This window comes from Corvus cornix, chromosome 15, assembly GCF_000738735.6.
Source record: "Corvus cornix cornix isolate S_Up_H32 chromosome 15, ASM73873v5, whole genome shotgun sequence".
Lineage (NCBI taxonomy): Eukaryota > Metazoa > Chordata > Aves > Passeriformes > Corvidae > Corvus > Corvus cornix.
The window spans coordinates 3,748,301-3,767,931 of NC_046345.1; the positions used below are offsets into that span (position 1 = coordinate 3,748,301).

Here is a 19,631-nt window from a genome sequence, read left to right on the forward strand (position 1 = left end):
CTGATTCTCTCCAGGTGCCTGGACATTGTTTTAGTGGATAGTGGATGCTAAAAGGCAGAAATGCTCCCTCAGACATGAAAATCCTCTGGTTTGTCCCCATGGGATGATGCCTGCCCCACACAGGACAGTCAGGACACGGCACTGGGAGCAGGGATAACCTTTGTCTCCTCATCTTTTTAAGGCTTTTTGCCAGGGAATTCTTACCCTTCCTTTCCTTCTCCAGCAGCACCACGGACTTTTATACTTTTATCACCTCGAAGGCCCAGCTGGGACCTTTCCCGACACCGTCCGGAGCAGCCCAGGGCTGAGGGATCAGGAACACAAAATCACCCGGACACAAAACCTTGTTGGAAAACTGTACTGAATTTGTGATTCCCAAACCTTTCCCTGATTTCTGCAATGCCCCTGCAGCAGCAGCACCCAACAGACTCAGGGCAAACCTTGGCTCCAGTGAGGATCAGAGCTGGAGAAGCCTGTACGGGAAGAGACTCATAAATCACCACACAAACACCGAGGAGGGTCAGTTTTTAAAACTTTTTTTATTTTTTAATTTTTTTTTTAAGTTTTTATTTTATATTATCTACAAAGTAAAAGTTTTCTTAACTTAAAAGTTACATCACTGTCTCACGATAGTGATTATCTCATCAAACGTGATTTATAAATAATAACTCATCCGTTTGACGATTAGAATTTTTTTTTTTTTTTACTGAACCTGTTTCAAGTTTAGTTAGAAGTAAAAGGGATCTCCAAGTCTTGATTTTTAGTGATAATAGCAGCAAGAATCACTCTTGTTACTTCTTTTGCTAGCTGACGAGTTCATAACTTTGAAGGGTCATTAAAAAATAAATAACTTCCAGTTTTCAGCAAGCAGAGTTGGGGCACTTGCAGGACTCAGATACAGTGCATGGAATTATGGAATAGCCCACAAGTTCCTAAATGCCTCTACTCAGTCCGAATCTCTCCCACTGCAAGATGAACTGTTAGCATTCCTAGTGGATGTTACAAGAAATCAAAAAAAAAAAAAAAAATTTTTTTTTTTTAAACAAAATAAAATGAAATTCTAGTTTTCTGTGCTTCCAGTTGGCAGAAGCAGTAGAAGGAGGGTATTTGGCCTACAAAAGGTATCCAGCCTTTCAGTTATTCCAGATGAGCCTTACAACTGCTGTTGGTGGTGGGCTTGTACTGTAAAAAAAAAGTTCAAATGTAAATAATAAATTGGCAAGCCACACAACAGTTTGCTAGTAAAGTGGTCACAGGACAACTACTGAGCTCAACTTTCTTTTATTTTTCTTTTTTTTCCTCTTTTTTTTTTTTGCTTTTATTTTCTTAGAGAACAAAACAAAACCCTGCACATCAAGATGTCCTTGGGATGGTTTTGGTTTTTTTTTTTCCCTTCCTAAGCCCTCAGAAAGCAGCTTTGTTCTGCTCACACATTCCCCAAGAAACATCAGGTAAAACTACATCACTACAGAAGTTCAGAGGCTGTTTGAACTCGAATAATCAAAGAAGCCTAAATAAGGTTAAATTTAAAGCGGAAAGAAGTCACACAACTCCTACTTTTCCCCCAAAGCAAAGCTGCAGAATGTTACTCTGAATTAAAGTTTAGATTTCAGTTGTCACTTTATCAGCAGCCCTACCCCCACACAACATTTCACTCCTGTGAAATCATCAAGATTTAATAAAACCTCCGATCATTATAAGCTACACACAGTCCATCCCCCACGGCAAATCCACAGCAACACCTGCAAAACTCAGTCCCACAGTGCCAGCGTCTCACACTTTTCTTTTTCTCTACTCCAGCTAGAGAAAAAGCAGAATATTCCCTGAATTAGGTACATCTCACCAGCTAAACCTACGCTCCTCTAGGCTGCCAAAGCGCAGCTGCGAAATACAAGGACATCTTAAGGCTGGTTGGGTTTTTTTTGTCTTTTTTTTTTTTTCCCCAAATCTGGTTTCTCCCAGTTGTTACTACTCCGACCTGGCTCAGTTAGGGTGCAGGTCTCCCGGGCACACACTCCTCACCTGAAGGGTGGGTCATATAGGGGAAATGTGTTGTTGTCGAGACTGGAATGGGCTGTAGTGCACTTTGAGCGAGGGCGGCTTGGGGACCACCGGGAGGCTGTGTCGTCATTAGCATCATTGGAGCATGGGCAGTTGGGTGAGAAGGAACCATTCCTGACTGTACATGAGCCTGAAACAAAGAGCTCTTTAGTATCATGGTCACAAGGAGGCAGCAACTCCTGGCCACATGACTGGCAAAAGTTTGCTCCGGCTGCAAATCCGGAGGGTTACTCTCCATTTTTTTTTTTTAAACTAGGTTAGGGGTTAAGGAAGAGGTTGTAACACACAAAAAAAAAAAAAAACAACAAAAAGGAAAAATAATAATTAAAAAAAGGGCTCAAGTCTTTACTGCTGGCTCTGAGTCACATTCTCAATTTTAGCCATTTTGCCAGCATTAAATAGGGGGGTATTAAAAATAAAAAAAACAATTCAGCAACAAATCTTCCAAACATTTCTGTTAGTCACCTACATCAAAGCACTTCCTAGAGGGTACAGATAGGAACTTCACAGGCACTGGGAGTCTGGCATCCCTTCCCCAGCTCTCTCCTTGCACAACCCCACGTTCTCTCCTGGCTCCCTGCCCTGGGAACCTCCCTGTCCTCTCCAGTGACCTGTGCCCACACAGTGCTCAGCCAAGTCCTTCTGACATGAGTGATTTCATCCCTTTACACTCTCAGGGCAGCTTTGTTCTGCTTCCAGTTCAGCTCATCGCAGTTCTTGTGTAATCTGAGCAATCAGGGCTAAATCTCAGTGGAAAAGGAGATTAATCCTTCCCATGGCTGATCACCTCTGGCAAACAAGTTCAGGAGCTTGGTGGGTTCTTTAGCTCAGAGCAGTTCATGTCTCTAGAGGTCATCCTTTTTTTTTTTTTTTCTATTTAAAAACCTAGCAAACATTAATTTCTTAAAAGCACAAAGGAACTCAGAGCTCTCAGTGGATTTCTCTTGGGGAAAAAAGCCCCAAAACGCCATCATCTGTACCTAAGGTTTGCTTTGTCCTTCTACCATATCCCAGAACTGCAGCCTCACAGGTCTCCCATGCCAGTAAAGACAGATAGCAGGTAGTGGCTAGAATTTTATTTCTTCAAGACAAAAAGGGTTACTTGACTCATCACAGACATTCCCCAAACTCTTTGATCAGACTTGCACGTGTTAGTAGCACCCCAGAAGCCTTTAAAGGCAGGAACTGCAATTCAAATCTCACTCTTGCTCTAAAAAACGTTTAGGAGATCAGGCTGTGGAACAGAAATACCTCCCAGGACTGGCTCCACGTTGACTTTGACAAACATGCTATTGTAGAAGCCATCATTATAAAGCAGCTATTCATAGAGCAGCTGGAGTCAATACACACAGTGGATAAAATTTTTCTGCTGTGGCTCAAACACTTTGCAAATTGGCAGCTGACAGCTCTCTGTAATGAATTTTAAAGTACTGGTTCTCAAGTGAGATATCTACCAGCTCAAGATTCATCTGATAACCTGAAGGGAAATTGGATTGATCCCCTGTGTTGGCCTAACTGAAATTCTTACCACGTGGTATTTCAGAATTGTGTTTAGAAGCTGGGAATGAGGCTGCTAAAAAACCATTAAATCCAGTGATTAGTTTCCCCAAGATGGAATAATTACATGCATTTAAAATTTCTGACAGAACTGTAGTTATTCCTTCACTAGAGATTTTTGAGGGAACTACTTCATTAGGAAAGTCAATTAGTTTGGTGTAAATATCACAAATTGCAGCTTTCATTCTAAAAAAATTACAGAAGAGACTGCACAAGTTAAAAATCAAGGGCAAGGCAGGCTTTGTCTGTGATTGCTAAAAATCCTGCCTGAGCAGTCATTTCTGACTCAAAGTTGCATCTGATTTGTTTAATTTGGTTAAGTGCTTGGCACACAGAAAGGAAGGCAATGGTCACATTCTGCTTCCCTGGCCTGGCCAGGGCACAATTCAGGCACAGCTTTACCCCTTGATGGCCTTCAAGCAAATATTTCATGTTTCAAATCACAGCACTGGACGTGCCACTAAGCCAAGACCCCTCTGAGAAACTCTAAACACAACCCAGGCATTGACAGCAGTGCCTTCACACCAGAGCAGAGCAGGAGTCTTGTTTCTGGCAGAAACCAGAGAAGGGGAGGACATGCCAAGATGCCACAGCAATTGTCAGCTTTGGCCATCCTCTCTTTATCCTCCCTCAAAAAAGCAGAGAAATCAAAAGCCTAAGAGAGAATCAAAAAGCTAAAAACTCAACATCAGTAAAAGGATTCCTAAAGAACTATTGATTTATTGACTTAACTGACTGTCCCAAGGACCAAAGCAAAGATTTTATCAGAATTCTGCAAGGGACTGGACACCTGTGAGATTAACATCCCTAATCACAGATAGTCACCTTATCCCAAACTACTGTTAACCTGTATGAGAAGGCAGAAGCCAGCCACCAAGTTCATGGTCTGAAGAAGAAATTGTGCAGAAAAATTACTGATTGAACTGCCCATTCCTCGAGAAAGGACACTAAATCCAGGAGATTTAGTAAACATCAGAAAATCTCTGTCACACTGCTTTCCACGGAGCTCTTGATTAATCTATCATGTGCTTCCCTTCCCCAAATCCTTTTTCTCAGGGAGCTGACCACAAGAGAGCAGTTAAGAGAAGTGGGTTTCTGATTCTGAAGCAAAGACTGTTGTTTTAGGTTGCCCAACAATCTTTGGGGATCTTCAGCGTAAGCAGCTCATTTAGAACCACACACACACACCCCACACACACACCGAGACTTCTTTCTGCAAGGATTGTCCTGCAGTCACCTTAACTCTCTCCTCTCTCTCCCTGCACTGCCTTGCTAATCCCAGGAAATCCTGTCATGTCCTTTTCTGGATGTATTTGTATAAATTTGTCTACGATGCAGAGCCTGAAACTGCCACCAAAAGCAGCAACTCAGCCTTTCTGCACTCAGCTCCCACCTCCAACCTTTCTGTATGCCAGCTCTTCCTGGGATCAGGCACCTGACTGAGCAGGGAACCTATTTGACCAAGAAACAGTTTAAAAAGGGATTCAGCACATTTCAGCTGAATCACGTCCCCAGCCTGGTCTGCTCCACGGCCAAGCAGTTCTGTGAGCAGAGTGGTGGGGCAGGGACAAGGATGGGAGCCAGGAACTGGGAAGAGAGCTCAATTTATTTCAGTAGCAGTGCCAGCTTAAGATGTCTTCATTAAACTACAGTTGCAGATGCACTAGGTGTTGGAAGCTGAGGTCCAAATACACCTTGTCAAATTCTAAATAAAGGCAATGTACAGACAGAAACCTAAATAACAACAACAGGTAAGTCTGTGCTGAGAGGTGACAGATTGGCAATCACTTCAGCAGGCCCGACTGTCCTAACTTTGTGGCATTAAGACATTTAGTCTTGAAGGTTGTTAAACTGTGTTTACCTGGGGGACATGGGCCATGTGTGGCGGATTGGTATATGCAGGTTGAACATGGGAGGGATGAATGGTGAAGACTGTTTGTTGTGCTGTAGGAAAATTGTTTTGTGGAGACTGCGTGTTGGAGCCTGGCGTCATGGAAGGAGGGGTTGGAGCTAGACCTGCGTGGTAGATCGCCGACTGCTGCTGGGGGTTGGCCAGGTGCAGGGCCTGGGCAGCCTGGTGCTGGTGGTGCTGCAAGAAAACACAAGAGATCATTGAGGTTAGGGCTGAGGGATTACACACATGAAGGAGAAAGGAGTGGGAAACTGCTCTCAGTTCCAAATCTGTGTCTAAGGATGGCCACGCTTGTGTTCATGGGGAAACTCTACACAACCCCACCAGGCTCAGCTTCTGCTGGCAAACAGAACCCAGACTGCCAGGTAAACTGGTGCTGGGACTGCCTCACAGCTGCAGCCGGAGTTATTCCCAGGAGGGAGCTAAGGAATGCAGCACTATCCCCCAGGTAAAACCATGGAGAAGCTGGAGCTGGGACTGCCTCAGAGCTGCCCCCAGAGTTATTCTCAGGAGGGAGCTAAGGAATGCAGCACTACCCCAAGGACCACTTTGTTTTCAACTGCTTTGACAAAATACAATCAAACACTTCTCAGCATTTATCTGCTATTTCCACTTCACTCATATGAAAGCACTGACACAATTATGATCCTTCCATAATCCTTAAATTGAAACATCCCCCATCCCATGTGACCAGGGAGAAATGAACAGTTGGACTCTGCTCCATCCTACCCTTTTTCCTCTCAAAGAAATCAATATATCAACATCAAGCACCAGTCAGCTGCAAACCCTTAAATGCAATTAAACACAATTTAAAGCTGCTCAGTCCCTGGGTTGTGTTACCTGCACGGGGCTTGGAGCAGGGTGGCTTCCAGCATGTTGGCTTTGCTGCTGGCCAGTTGGGGTGGCAGAAGGCTGAGGATGTGGAGGATGCGGATGCAGGGTAGCATTAGGGTGGGCATACTGCTGAGCAAGTGAGCCAGTGGAAACTAGGATGAAAAAGAGGAATATTTAACACCAGGTACAGGACGTGCACCTCTATCAAGTCACCATCTGCACTTGAAGATTTCACTACAACTCAAACACTCAGTAAATATATTCCCTCCCCCTTCTAAAAAAAAAAAAATATATATATATATATATATATGTATTTATCTTGCAAATAGCTGAGGATCTTACCTTGCTTTTGTGTAGTTTGGTTTGGCAGGAAAATCTATAAACAACCATAATTAGACAGTTCATCTTCCCTAACCTGACAATGTAACAGATACTACATAGAGAAAAGCAGTATTTCATCTTTTGTTTTGTCAAACAGACCAGTTTCAAAGATCAAATTTATAATTTTCATACAATTTAGGATTTCCTGAGATATACTTTTCAAAGGTGTTACGAGCCATTTTTATTTCCACCATCCAAAAAAAATTCTTTGGCCTTATACCTGGCTAACCTCACCATGCTACTCTTCTGGAAATTGCTCACAGAACAGTCAGAGGGAAGCACAAACTCTGCCTGTGTGCTCCAGAGTAAATAAACATCACAGCTGACAAAACTGAGGCTGCTCGAGCATCAAATTTTTGCTGAAGCCACTTTCTTGGGCTAAAATAACCCATTTTGCCTCTGCCCTCGAGGCCAATCTGTTCTGGATCACCACCATCCTGTGAATTTCCCAACACTGCCACGGAATTCTTCATTCCTTGAAACAGTAGCAAATAAGGTACAAAATTCCCAAAAAGGAAGAAACTGAACAACAGAAAACTTTCACCCCAGTGAAGCCACATCTGTTGCTACAGCTGTGCCAGTCTCCAACAACAAACACCAAGTTCCTTCTTGGATCCTGCTCTGCTCCTGCTCCAAATGGGCCACACTAAATCCTATTTTTTTTTTAAATTTTTGAGGGAATCTAAGCAAGTATGAAAAGCCATAATGACAATGAGTCTTCCTTTAAACACAAAGCATGCAACAGGAAAGAAGGACTCTAAAAATGAGGATGTTTCCCCTATTTCTTTTAGGTCTTGTGCAACAAGCAGGCTGTGTTTGCAGCTACTCCTGTGTGTGACAACGTGTGTTAATCCCTCTGATGTCATAGCCCACAAGATCAAGGAGAGTTTTGCTGACTACAGTGCTAAAAAAGCAAACAGCCAAAGAAAACTATCAACCTGCTCCTCAATATTTCCTTTGACTGTTCCTTATTTGTTTTGGTGCACTCTGAAGTTAATTACTGATGAATATCTAGCAGGTTATAGGGTTTTTTTAATGGGGTTGGTATTATATGAGAACTTGATTGCCACTGCAGTTTTCCTCCAGTCTGGTTTGCTATAAACCTTACAAATCCAAGTTCTACCACATTCCAACTCACCAGAATACAGTGAGCCAGGATCTTTTTGCCTGATTGAGGTTTTTCTCCCCCGTACAGGTTCCTGCTTTAGAAAATAACTGCCTGCCACATTTAACCTAATCCCTGGCAAGCTCCATTAAATCTTCACTGAGCAAATGGCCTCGCAGTGATGAGCAGTTTCAGGCTATTAATGCAGATGAACTAAATTCCTGCAGCCTGGAGTTGATCCTAACGTTCTTATCCATGTGTGCAAGCACAGTTGTACACTCTGAGTCTTTCTGACTGAGGGGAGGGTTTCAAAACCACCTCAATGTTTTCTAAGCTCACTGTCAAAACCAGCAGGATCTTCTGCCACAGCGTTTTGTTACGCTTTAAATCCAAGTTTTTGGGGGCTTTTTTTGTATCACTACTAAAATGTATTTTGCAGCAGCATCCTACTTGACTTTCAGACATTCCTCCTCTGACAACATTAAAATTATCAATGGCAACACTGATCATTTTTACAGTACCAAGTTTATGGCTTTCTACAGGAGGAAAACTTCTCAGCCTCATTATTGTACACACTCTGAAGAAGGTCAGAAGTTATTATCTTTGTCAAAGTAATAGAAATAAATGGAAGGAGGGATCACTTGCTTGCCAAAGGGCACGTGAGACCTGCAATCCTCCCAGTGCCTCAGCCACAGAGCTGGCAAGCCTGACTACAAATTAACTCCAACTCCATTCAAGAGGCTTTAAAATGTATGTGAAATTTAATTCCAAGTTGTAAGATATTCAAGGCTTCCCACATCACTTGTTAAGAGCCCCCAAAATAATGTGGGACTCCCTTAAACCATTTGTGCAATTCATCTTTTGGTCCTTTATGGCCCAGAGAATAATAAACTCAGTTATTCTGAAGCAGATATTTCTACACTAAAACTTCACAATAAGGAATTTCTCTCTTTAGACACCAGTAAAACCAAGGAATAGCACCCTAAAGAATAGATATAAAGCAGGGGGAGGATCAAGTTTTTGTCATAATGGCAGCTCTTCCAAAACCACCTAATATTTTATCCATAGCTTTGGATTTGAAGCACTGGATTTTTTTATACTGAAGAATATTTATTTCTCTAGTTTCTCCTCTCCTTCATTTTGTCTTTAACAGATCACCCTAATGACCAAACTTGTAGAGCTTAAAATCACTTCAGATGCTGCTGCAAATTATGTTTTAATAGTAATATTAAAAGTGCCTTTCAAAAAATGTTATCTGGGCACTTCTCTGCATCCTGGCCAGTCCCTGCACACAAACCAAGAACAACTCAGCAGGTCTGAAATGCATTCCCAGTTCAAAACCAGAGTTCAGACTCCAACTCCAGCAGTGTAAATGGTTTCTCATGTTTAGTTAGTGCAAGTAATTCCTGCCAAGCCAATGAAATCTCTGAGACCAGCAGGATTGTCAAAGGAATCTTGTAAAAATCATGAAAAATTCACCTGCTCAGCCAGAACTAAAACACTGTCCCTGGGATTTTTTAAAGGAATTTCTGCCTGGTCATCAAAACAGCTCACTACACAAATTAACAGCAAATAAGACAAGACAGGAGGTGAAAAAAACCAACCAAAACCCATTATCCAACATTTTCCCCCAATTGTCAGTATTTTGGACATTTTCTAAATGGCCACCTATTATCTGAGAACGTGCCAAGAAAGCTCTAGGAAAGGACACATCTGGCTGCAAGTCACCTCAGCTCATTCCAGCACAAATACACTGGGCTTCTCACCTTTTAGGCCTTAAATTCCTCTGCCTGGGCTAACCTGCTTCACTTCTGCATCTTTCTAACCAAATTGGTTCTAACGTGAAATATTTCACTGCACTGACCTGGCAGGGACATGAGGGAGGGAAGCGACTCAATCACAGAATGGGAAAAAAACATCACATGGATTGAATTACTGAATTCAACTCTACAGAACTGCACCCCATTTCTCTGAGAGCAAACAAGAAGTAGTCAGCCACAGAACCCACAGAAGGAGCTGAAATCAAAAGAGGTCACAGCAGCAGAGATCAAGCAGAACTCCCAGCTACAAGGGAATATGTGAAACCACATCGTGTCATTTTGTAATTTTGTCTTTTCCCTGGAATTTCAGTGGTGCCAATGGTGGTCAGCATTGGTCATAGTCCAAAGATGCACTGAAGAGCCTATTTTCAAGAACTGACCAGTGAACAAACTTCAGAACTATTGCCAGAGCCAGTAAGATGGTGAGGATAACTACATTTAAAAGACCTGAATGGTAGGAAGCAAAGAAATAGCAAATGTTTCTTTCATCACACAAACATTTCAAGAACTCATTTTACACAGGTAGAGTGGACTCCAAAGATAATCCAAGAAAGGAACGAGGTTATTAAAGAGATTTCAGTGCACCAAACCAAGAGGCATGAACACAGCACAGCTCAGCATCCTACAGCCCCTGCTCAGGCAGAACCAATCTGGTACAAGAAACACAGCAAGTCTGCTCCAGAGGAGATTTTTGGAGAACAAATGGTTTTTCTCACATCCCTCTTGCATGAGCTAATGCAAAAAAAAAAAAAAAAAAAAAACAAACACCAAAACCCAGGAGAGTGCCTGGCATGAGCTGCACGGACTTGCAGACAGACACAGCAACGAGTGCCACGGCAGGACAGCAGCAAGAACAGAAACACCCTGAAACCACAATTCCTCCTTTCCCATGTCTTGGGTGAGAGTTCATCCTGCAACCACCCCTCTCAAACCTCAGCTTCCTCAAAGCAGCTGCTGAACACCAGCAGACAAGGCAGTATTTTGCAGTTCTCTGCCTTTCCCAGTAAGTGTGGACGAGCTGGATCAGGCTGCTGTGTCCAGAGAGCACCAGTCCCTCTCCTCTACAGTGATGCTGGGCACCAGCACAGCCCCCACCTGAGCCAGGGAATGGAACTGATAAAGTTCACCTGCCAAGGAGCCCTTATCTCATCCCTGCCATACAATCATGAGCACAAGTTGTTCCCAGCACTCCTTCAGCAGCAGCTCTACAGAAAACTTCCTCCACCTCAGCTGCAACTCGAGTTATTTCCTCCCAGGGGCTCAGAACTCGAGCCACAGCTTTTTACAGGGATGAGGCCCAGGTTACTTCTCCTTTTAGGAAGCTGGTAACTTGTCAGGTTTAAAAATCCTGTTTGGCTCATGGAAGGGAGCAATGCAGCTCCCCCAGGTTTAAGCAGAGGCTACAGAATTACAGAGTGGTTTGGGTGGGAAGGGACCTTCAAGATCATTTTGTTCCCCCCCCTGCCATGGGCAGGGACACCTTCCACCAGCCCAGGCTGCTCCAAGCCCCGTCCAACCTGGCCTTGGACAGTTCCAGGGATGGGGCAGCCACAGCTTCTCTGGCCACCCTGTGCCAGGGCCTTCCCACCCTCACAGGGAAGGATTTCTTAGAGCCCACTTCTGGCTGCAGATGAAAAGACTGGGTAGTGAAGTCAGAGATTATTCTATACTCAAAATAAATTTTTGAAGAATTGACAACTCAGCTTCCTGTGATCATATAAATCTGTCCCAAAGCTCCATCCCCTGCCCACTGAGAGGAACCTTCCTGCGTTTTCCACATCCTGGTTTGGTGCAAGGAAACTTGTTCCCTCAACACGTCCCATTCCTTTAACATGTGGTTCTTTAGAAAGTGCTTTTCTGTACAATCAAAATTAGTACAAAAAACCCAACTCACTGGCAAAGTAGAAAGAAGGGCCTGTCTCCTTGCTGTATGGTATTTTGGGACATGCTGAATTTGGGAAATAGAAAGGTAAATTAGCCTCTTGCCACGTGCATACTTCCCATCTTCTGGAAAGGTCAGTGTCAGTTTTAATTTTTTTTAAATTTTTTTTTGAAGACTCTAGAACCATGCAGATATTTTTATTTACTCAGCTGCTATTAGAGCTAGATATTTTGTTTTACAAATGAGTGGAGATGAAACACAAGTCTCAAGTAAGCTTTCCTTCTTAACTGTGACACTGAGGTCTTGCAGTTCTTAATTAACACAAAAAGAAACTTTATGTCAATTCATGGTCTATTACTGTTCACTGCAACAAGAAGGTTAAAATACAATTACACTAGAGCAGAAACTGGCCCCTTGCTTTTTCAGCTATGGCACTGCCATTCTGAACAGTTCCAAGACACCTTTGGTGACTGGTTCACTCTTAGTCCCTGGAGAATCCTCTGAGGTTTATATTATATCCACCATTGTACTATCAGGGGAATAGAATTTACTCTACTGCTGAGACAGAAACCAGATAAAGTTAGAGACAACACCAGACCAGTAAAACATATGCAGAAGGGGAAAGGGGAAGGGAGAACAGGGACAGGAATGAGAGCACAAAAAACAGGAAACGCATCTGTGCAAAACCAAGGTCTGGTTTTACACAAGTTCTTAAACACAAAAGTTAAGTTTTTCAAAGGACTCCAGATATCAGGAAACAATTCAGCCACATGGAAAACTACCACAAGTTCATTGTCACAGGAATGGACAGATCCACCCTCTACTCGGGAACCAAATTTTCTACCAGCAGCAGAAGCCTGGTCTGGGCTTTGTGTGACACAGGAGCCAAACTGGGACTGTGGCCAGCAAACTCCAGCAGCCCAAGGACAGGGACTGGGAGGCCACCCCGAGCCAGCAGCTGCCAGACAGACACAGAACCTTCTGAACCCAAGGTGCAGCTGAGCAGGGGAAGGACGACACCTCCAGGTCAGCTGTGTGGCAGGTAAGAGTGTCACATTTCAAACTCTCCTGGACAGGGACGGCTCCACAGCTGAAGTGTCACAGACATTGTTATCATCTGGCTGGGAAGAAAGTTGTTTGGACATTGTCCTTCCCCATTGTGAGGGGAAAACCCCAGTGATCTGAACACTCCTCTGTCCTGTGTTTAGCTGGGGTTACTGGGACCACGCAGCTCTGCTTCTCTGTCTTGTCAACAGCGGGGTTGTGACACAGTGAACTGGCAAGGAAATCCCAGAAGTGCAGGAATATCCCATTAAACAGCATTAGACAAAAGTACTTTTCTTTAAAATGGAAGAGTGCTTATTAGGTCACTGCATGTATTTTGGATTCAGCTATCTCTTCACAAGACAGGAAGGAAAACAACCCCAAACTTTTGGCAGTGAGGGTGGTTCCCTTAAATCGACAGGAATTTCTCTTCGCTGCCAGGCTGTTACTATTTGCCACAGACTTTCAACTCGTCCCAAACCATTAGTGAAGGTGCAGTTTCAGATCTTACCAGAAAACATTTCACACCTTAGGAATACTTGATAAGCAGTTTCCCCCCAACCCCCAGGTCTCAGCACAGTAGTTCTTGCAGACATCTTCTCTCTACCACATATGCAGGAGAAAAACTGAGTGAATTTTGCAGGAATAACTCAAAGTAAGCACCAGTACCTTGAAGAGTAAAAGGGCAGCGTGGCCCGCTGAATCCTGATATCAGTGCTAAAAATAAGTAATAATGTATTTTTTAAAAAATCAGATAGCAATTTTAAAGAGCCAAAAGGGAAATTGTTTGAGCAAAATCAAAAGCAGCAGCGGTGGTTGTTTCTCAGAAAGTTGTTATTCTGTACTTTCAAATTATTTTTAAGGGAGGACCAGAATCAAAGTGCACAGGTATATTTAGTTCAAATGTGGGTAAACTTAAGATTCCCAAAAGACAGAACATAAGTTATGGATATTTCCTTATAGTCACTCAGTCAGATGTGCACAATTCCAACATGATGTTCTTTAGCAATGGGCTCCACGAGCAGCTCAGATTGGTCACCTCTGGCATTCCTGCCTTTTCCCACATATGGATAAATGGAAGCTGAAGTGGACACGTTACAGCTGGACACACTTTGAGGAAGCACAGTCCATCTGGGCCAGGTCTTCAAGCACTCAGCACATGGAAGACTTGCAAAAATGCGAATTGAGAGGGTGCTGCAGAACATCAGGAAACATTGCATGTGTCACTGTCACCTTGGAAGGTGAAGGGTACCTTTGAGACAGTTCACGTTCACTAAACACGTCTGCACAGGGGCAAGAACACACCCTTAAAAAAGGTCTATCACATGGAGTTCATGATCCTCTTGGGTTGAATGGTTTCAGTAACAAAAATTTCAAGCACTCCATCATTTACTGGAAGGTGGGAGAATATTTAGAAGAGTCACCAAGTAGCTACTTGAAAGAACACAGGAGGACAGGCCATTTCTGTTAAATTAGGTGCTCTTGGGAAAGTAATATTTAATTACATGGCAGGAAATACCAAAGAATTCTCAAGTTTGACCCAACTTAGTTGTTTGCACTGGCAGGTAGTCACATATCTACAACAGACAAGCTGCAAAACCAACACAAAATGAGATCTAACAGTTGTAAGTCAGAATATCAGTGAAAAAAACTATACAGACATCTGATCAAAGCCAAGCAAGGCAATGGGCTTGTACTTCAACACTGCAAAACCCACTGATTACAGAAGATAAGGATGGTGAACAATGGGAAATTGCTAGGAAGTCACATGCAACCATTCTGAATCAAATCTCAGATTATCTCATGTTTGGTTTTATTTTAATTAGAATTTGAGGGGAGGGTTTTCACCAATAAAGGTCTGAAAGCCTTTGATCGTTCACTTTATCGGAATTCTATTTAATCTAACGAAAAAGCAAACAGAAGATCTGTTTACATGGACACCTCAAGCACAAGAGTTGAAAAGATCAAAGTAATACAATTAGCAAAGACCTGTGAGAGAAAGATTAATCTCTACAAGTAACTTCCATTTCAGCTTCAGCACAAATGAGCTCAAATGCTCTTCCTCTGAGCATCAAAAAAGGTTATTTTTGTTTCTTAACTCTGTTACCAAACCACTCCAGAGATCTGTCAGGATGTTTTCAGACGGGTAAGACACCTCTTAAAATCAGAATTAATTTCCCACTAAACTCCAGATTCTCTGTAAGTTTTCATGACACATCATGGACTTCCATTAAGTAGCAGTGTAAAACTAAGCACCCGAAAACATACAAAGATGTCTAAAGGTACAGAAAATCTTTTATTAGAATCTAAGTCAATAATATACGTGACCCAATAAAACTTTTCCTCAGATGCTATAACAAGTATTGAAATGCCATGTTTTCAAGAGACCATCTGCTGTTTTGACATTTTATGACAATTTCCAAGCCTTAAACAACCTTGACTCTACCTCTTTCAATAGCATGTTTTGCAGTGAGCTTTTTTTCCTCCAAATTGGGCCTTGATTTATCATACATTTATAATGCTTTAGAAGTTCTTGAACATTTTACTTTTGTCACAAGGTAACCCACATTTTCAGCACTTCACTGTAAGTGAAAAATGCCCATCTGATAATGCTAGAGACTAATTGTCCAAGTCAGAGCAATACATGAGCTGTTCCATATACTTATTCTTGACTTACCAAAAGAGAAAGGTAAGCAACACATGGTTTATTTTGCTTAAACAGCAGTGTTCATACTGTTAATAATGCCAGTAGTATCATAAAGACAGCATTTCACTAGTTGCCAGAACTAAAGTCAAGTTTGAAACTGAGGTCATAACCTTGCAATAAAACAAGTACTAATTATAATCAAGGAACAAACAAGGGATGATGTATCAAGAGCATCAAGAGAACTTGAACAAACTTCTTTCAGCAGATATTCTTTAGCAGCTCCCAGGTTGAAATCTCATCTTGGTCACTGGCATCCTACCGAAATCAGCACACTTGAGTTTTCATTTGAACCAGGCTGGCTCAGTTTTCAATGCTCTGCTCATCATCATCATCATCATCTTATGAAATATAAACCACATCTACTGAACGATACCCACGTTTGAAGGCTGAGATTAAATACATCCCCTGCACAAAGTAAGGACTTAAAAAGTTACATATAACACAAAACGTTTCCTACCATACATAGCATGTGTCTGTTCATGCGCACCGTACTGTGTTGCAGAGGAAGATACTAAACCCGGCTGTGCGTGTGCTGGTGGGGCCATCATCCTAGCGTTGCCCTGTATTACAGGGCTATAAACATGAGGATGCTGCAGGCAGAACAAAGGAAAAACCACATGGTTAATTGGGGAATTACTCCAAAGAAACTCGTGTCACCTAAATAGTCGTGATTGATACAGCGGCGGCTCGGCCTTGCTCAAACGGAGACAGAGCTGAGGATTTCACACTGTCGTGATTGTCCCCATTGTTTCCAAAATTTAAGGGCTAAAATCTGACAGAAAACATTGGCATATCCAATTTTTGCCACTCCAATAATGCACTAAGCTTATATATTTATCCAATTACTCTTGTGGATTTAACAGCCTTTGAAGTAAGAGCAGTCCACCAAGTAAGTTATTTTTAGAACGCTTAACCAGGAGATGTGCTGGCCATGACCTAAAGAAATTCTTCAAAGAGCTAAAAAAACCTTATCAATAATAAATGCCAACTTCTAAACTGACCTTAAAATTCGTTAAGACCTTAAAATTCATTAGGACCTTAAAATTTGTTACAGGCTTTGAAGCACATTCCAAGATCACCACGTGTGCTCCAGAACACAGAAACTCTTCAGAGTGACTTAGGACTGGACACAAGGTCTGAGCCACCTCATTATTTGTGCTTGGATTGATCAGGAGCATTGAAAGGACTCTTACCTGAGATTGGTAGTGTGGCACATGCTGCACAAGAGGCTGATTAGGAAACTGTTGGGGGCTATATGCAACATATTGTGTAGAGTAAGCAGGTGGAGTAGCTACAATTGGAGGGCCTGCTGCTGAGGCAGGATGCATCATGGTGCTCTGGTGGTGTTGGTCTTGCCGCTGCTGGGGCATATTTGGTACTGGAAAACAAAGATTGCCTCACGTTAGAAACACAGGGCAAAGAACTGTGATCTTCCTGAAAGGTTCTACATTATAATAATGTTACTGGGACCACGTGGAACATCCTCACCCCACAGCTTTAACCATGGGTTAGAGCTCTGTCAGAAAGGAACAGTGTGAAGAAGAGTTTCTCCAAGAAACACATGATATCCACAGCAACAAACCCAGCCCTGCCTTTCTTGTGAAGGAATAAAGGTGGAGGGAAAGAAAGACTGACAAGAATCAGAAATGGAAGAGAAAGGTTGTATCAGGACACCTACATTAACCAATTAATCCTGTCCCCTTCAAAAGGTTTAATTCACCCTCTGTGGGAACTACTTGGCCACTGTTCATCAGCTGGAAATCTGAGTGTTTATGTTAAAATGGCTTGTGTTTATGGCTGAGGAGAGCACAATAAAGGTCACCATGCAGCCACAACTCAAGGTATTTGAGCTCCCTGCTACCCCTCAGGGCAGCAGAAAGCAACTTTTAGGTCATAGGCAACATTGAGGGAGACAAAACCTATAAAAAGAGGAGTAGGAATAATTAAGAGGGAAGAAAGACGAAAAGAGCAGAGCAATGTGGGATCACCTGAGCTCTCCTGGGGAGCTGACCACCCAACTGACTTGGAACAAACTAATTCAGCCTACAAAGCACGGGCATGGGAGCTCCAGGAGGGCTCCAGGAGGGCTCCAGCTTCCTGTAGTCAGGCTGCAACTATTAACTGAGCTACCTTAAGCACCTGCAAGCTCCACTGCAGGGGCAATGTCCCAAATCCCTTAGGGAGAGGAGAGGGAAATGTTGAAAACATCAGTAAATTCACTCAGTGATTGTGTTTACACTGCAAATCAACAACAAAAAGAAGTAAATACAGGAGGCACCTTCAACAGTGTAAAGGCACAGAGCTGTAACCCAGGCAGCTCCCTCAGGGCTGTGCTGCACACAGATGGATTTGGAGAAAATATTGGAACTTAAAAAGGAATTCAGAATTGGAACTGCCTCACCCGTCCAGTGAGTACTCAGCAATGTATTTCTGATTAAAACAGTGTTACCAAGCAGAAGATTTCAGGGGTGAGGCCACAGTGAAGTTACTGTGTTTGACCACACAAATACATTGCAGCTTTTTGTCTCCCCTAGGTTGATAAAGGCCATTTGTTTGTTTCTAAACAGCAGGAAACAATTTCCTCCTGCAGTGACTGGAGCTGCAGTGGTGTTCTTGTCCTGCAGCACTGGCTGCCACTGCAGAAGCATTCACTGGGCACAGCTACAGCGTTCCCTGGACACAAGAACAAGAGCAGCACTTGCTGCTCCCTCAGTGCCCTGCCCAGCACAGGGAGCATCTCACCACCCACTGTGGCTCCACAGCCACGGGCGTCACTTGAACACGTGGCATTGTCATTGTTAGTCCAGCTGTTCAGTCACTGGGGCAGCAGGAATGGACAAGAACAAACTGGAACCAGCTCTTTCCAGAAGAGCAGCAGAGCAAAGTCTTCCTGAAGAAACAGTGACTCTGCATGTTGACAAAACCCCCCTCTATTAAAGCACCGATGAGGGCACTGCTGCAAACCAGTAAAGAAAACCAGTAGAGAAGTCCCCTTTAAAAAAATCTGTAATTTTTATGAAATACAGGAAATGATCAGCTTATCCTAATGCTCCAAGTAACAGAGACGTTTTCCTGTTTGTCAAACCAGATTCCAATCCAAGCAACCCCCCATTACTCAAACCTGGCATGTTTTGGCTGAATTAGTTTATCTATAAATCCATTAGTATTTCCACTTACTTCCCTTTATTAAAAATAGCATTTAAAATATTGATCGAAAACCAAATTACCACAGATTAGAAAACACACAAGCATTTGTCATTTAGCCATGCTGCATGCAGACTGAGAACCAAACAGGCAGTATTATTCTCACCTTTACCTGCTCTATATGTCTTGGCTTGGTTCACTGGCATGGGCGTCATGGGAATAGGATACAAAGGCTGAAACAGAACAAGTTGAAGGTGTGATATTCCTTTAAAAACTCAGTGTGAGCTGGGGTGGGGGCCCCACTCAGCTTTGATGTGTTTCCCTCTGCTCTGTTACATGGTTTAGTGAACTCTGCCTAACCTATGAGATTTTCTTGGATCAGTGTCATCGAGTCTGCACGGACACTCAACTAAGACCAGATGGTTGGCAACAACCAGCCCAGGAACGCTACTGCTGCTACTGCAGGCACTGGGCTCAACCTGACAGCCTCTCAACAGCTTTTTGGTATAAAGCTGAGTCAGGGGAGGGTTAGGCTGGGTATCAGGGAAAGGCTCTTCTCCCAGAGGAAGCACTGCCCAGGCTCCCCAGGGAATGGGCACGGCCCTGAGGCTGCCAGAGCTCCAGGAGCGCTGGGACAGCGCTGCCAGGGATGCCCAGGGTGGGATTGTTGGGGTGTCTGTGCAGGGCCAGGGGTTGGGGCTGATGATCCTTGTGGGTCCCTTCCAACTCAGGATATTCCATGATTCTATGATAATGGAGCTAGATTTGAAATCCCAGTGATCCCTACAACAACCAGGAACCAGTGGGACACAGATGGAAACAAAGAAACACTTGCTTAACATTTAAAGAGGGTGAGACTATGCCTGCAGGACCAGGGAGGAAACCTGCACATATCAACCATAAATACAGGCTGCTGGCATTTACAAGTGTTTGGGACTATTTGAACATCCAGATTGAGGGAGCACTGGGAAAAGTCAGTATTTACACAGCTAAAACTTCACAACAATATGATTTACATTTACAAGAGCAATACAAGCTGTATTATTTCAGTTTTAACTCAGAGCTCCCAAGCTGAGACAAGCTGATCTTTAAGGTCTTTCCCAACCCGACCCATTCTGTGATTCTTAAGTCTCCTGAGCTTCCTGAGGATCTCTGTGCAGTGTTGAGGAGTTTGCAGCACTTTA

General features: G+C 43.1%; 1 protein-coding gene across 16 annotated transcripts in view; it reads right to left on the reverse strand.

Moving 5' to 3' along the window:
- Positions 1 to 520: 520 nt before the first annotated feature.
- Positions 521 to 19,631, reverse strand: part of ATXN2 (ataxin 2) — a 49,533-nt gene continuing 30,422 nt past the window's right edge. For 8 of the 16 annotated variants that reach the window (XM_039561191.1, XM_039561190.1, XM_039561187.1 and 5 more), the window contains 7 exons: positions 18,614 to 18,680; positions 16,497 to 16,681; positions 15,761 to 15,893; positions 11,565 to 11,618; positions 6,371 to 6,516; positions 5,480 to 5,707; positions 521 to 2,191 (listed from right to left, as the gene is read on the reverse strand). In XM_039561191.1, coding sequence (XP_039417125.1) covers positions 1,988 to 2,191; positions 5,480 to 5,707; positions 6,371 to 6,516; positions 11,565 to 11,618; positions 15,761 to 15,893; positions 16,497 to 16,681; positions 18,614 to 18,680 — 1,017 coding nt within the window. In that variant the 3' untranslated portion in view covers positions 521 to 1,987. The remainder of the gene's footprint in view (positions 2,192 to 5,479; positions 5,708 to 6,370; positions 6,517 to 11,564; positions 11,619 to 15,760; positions 15,894 to 16,496; positions 16,682 to 18,613; positions 18,681 to 19,631) is intronic. The other 8 variants (XM_039561180.1, XM_039561177.1, XM_039561179.1 and 5 more) reach the window with 8 other exon arrangements.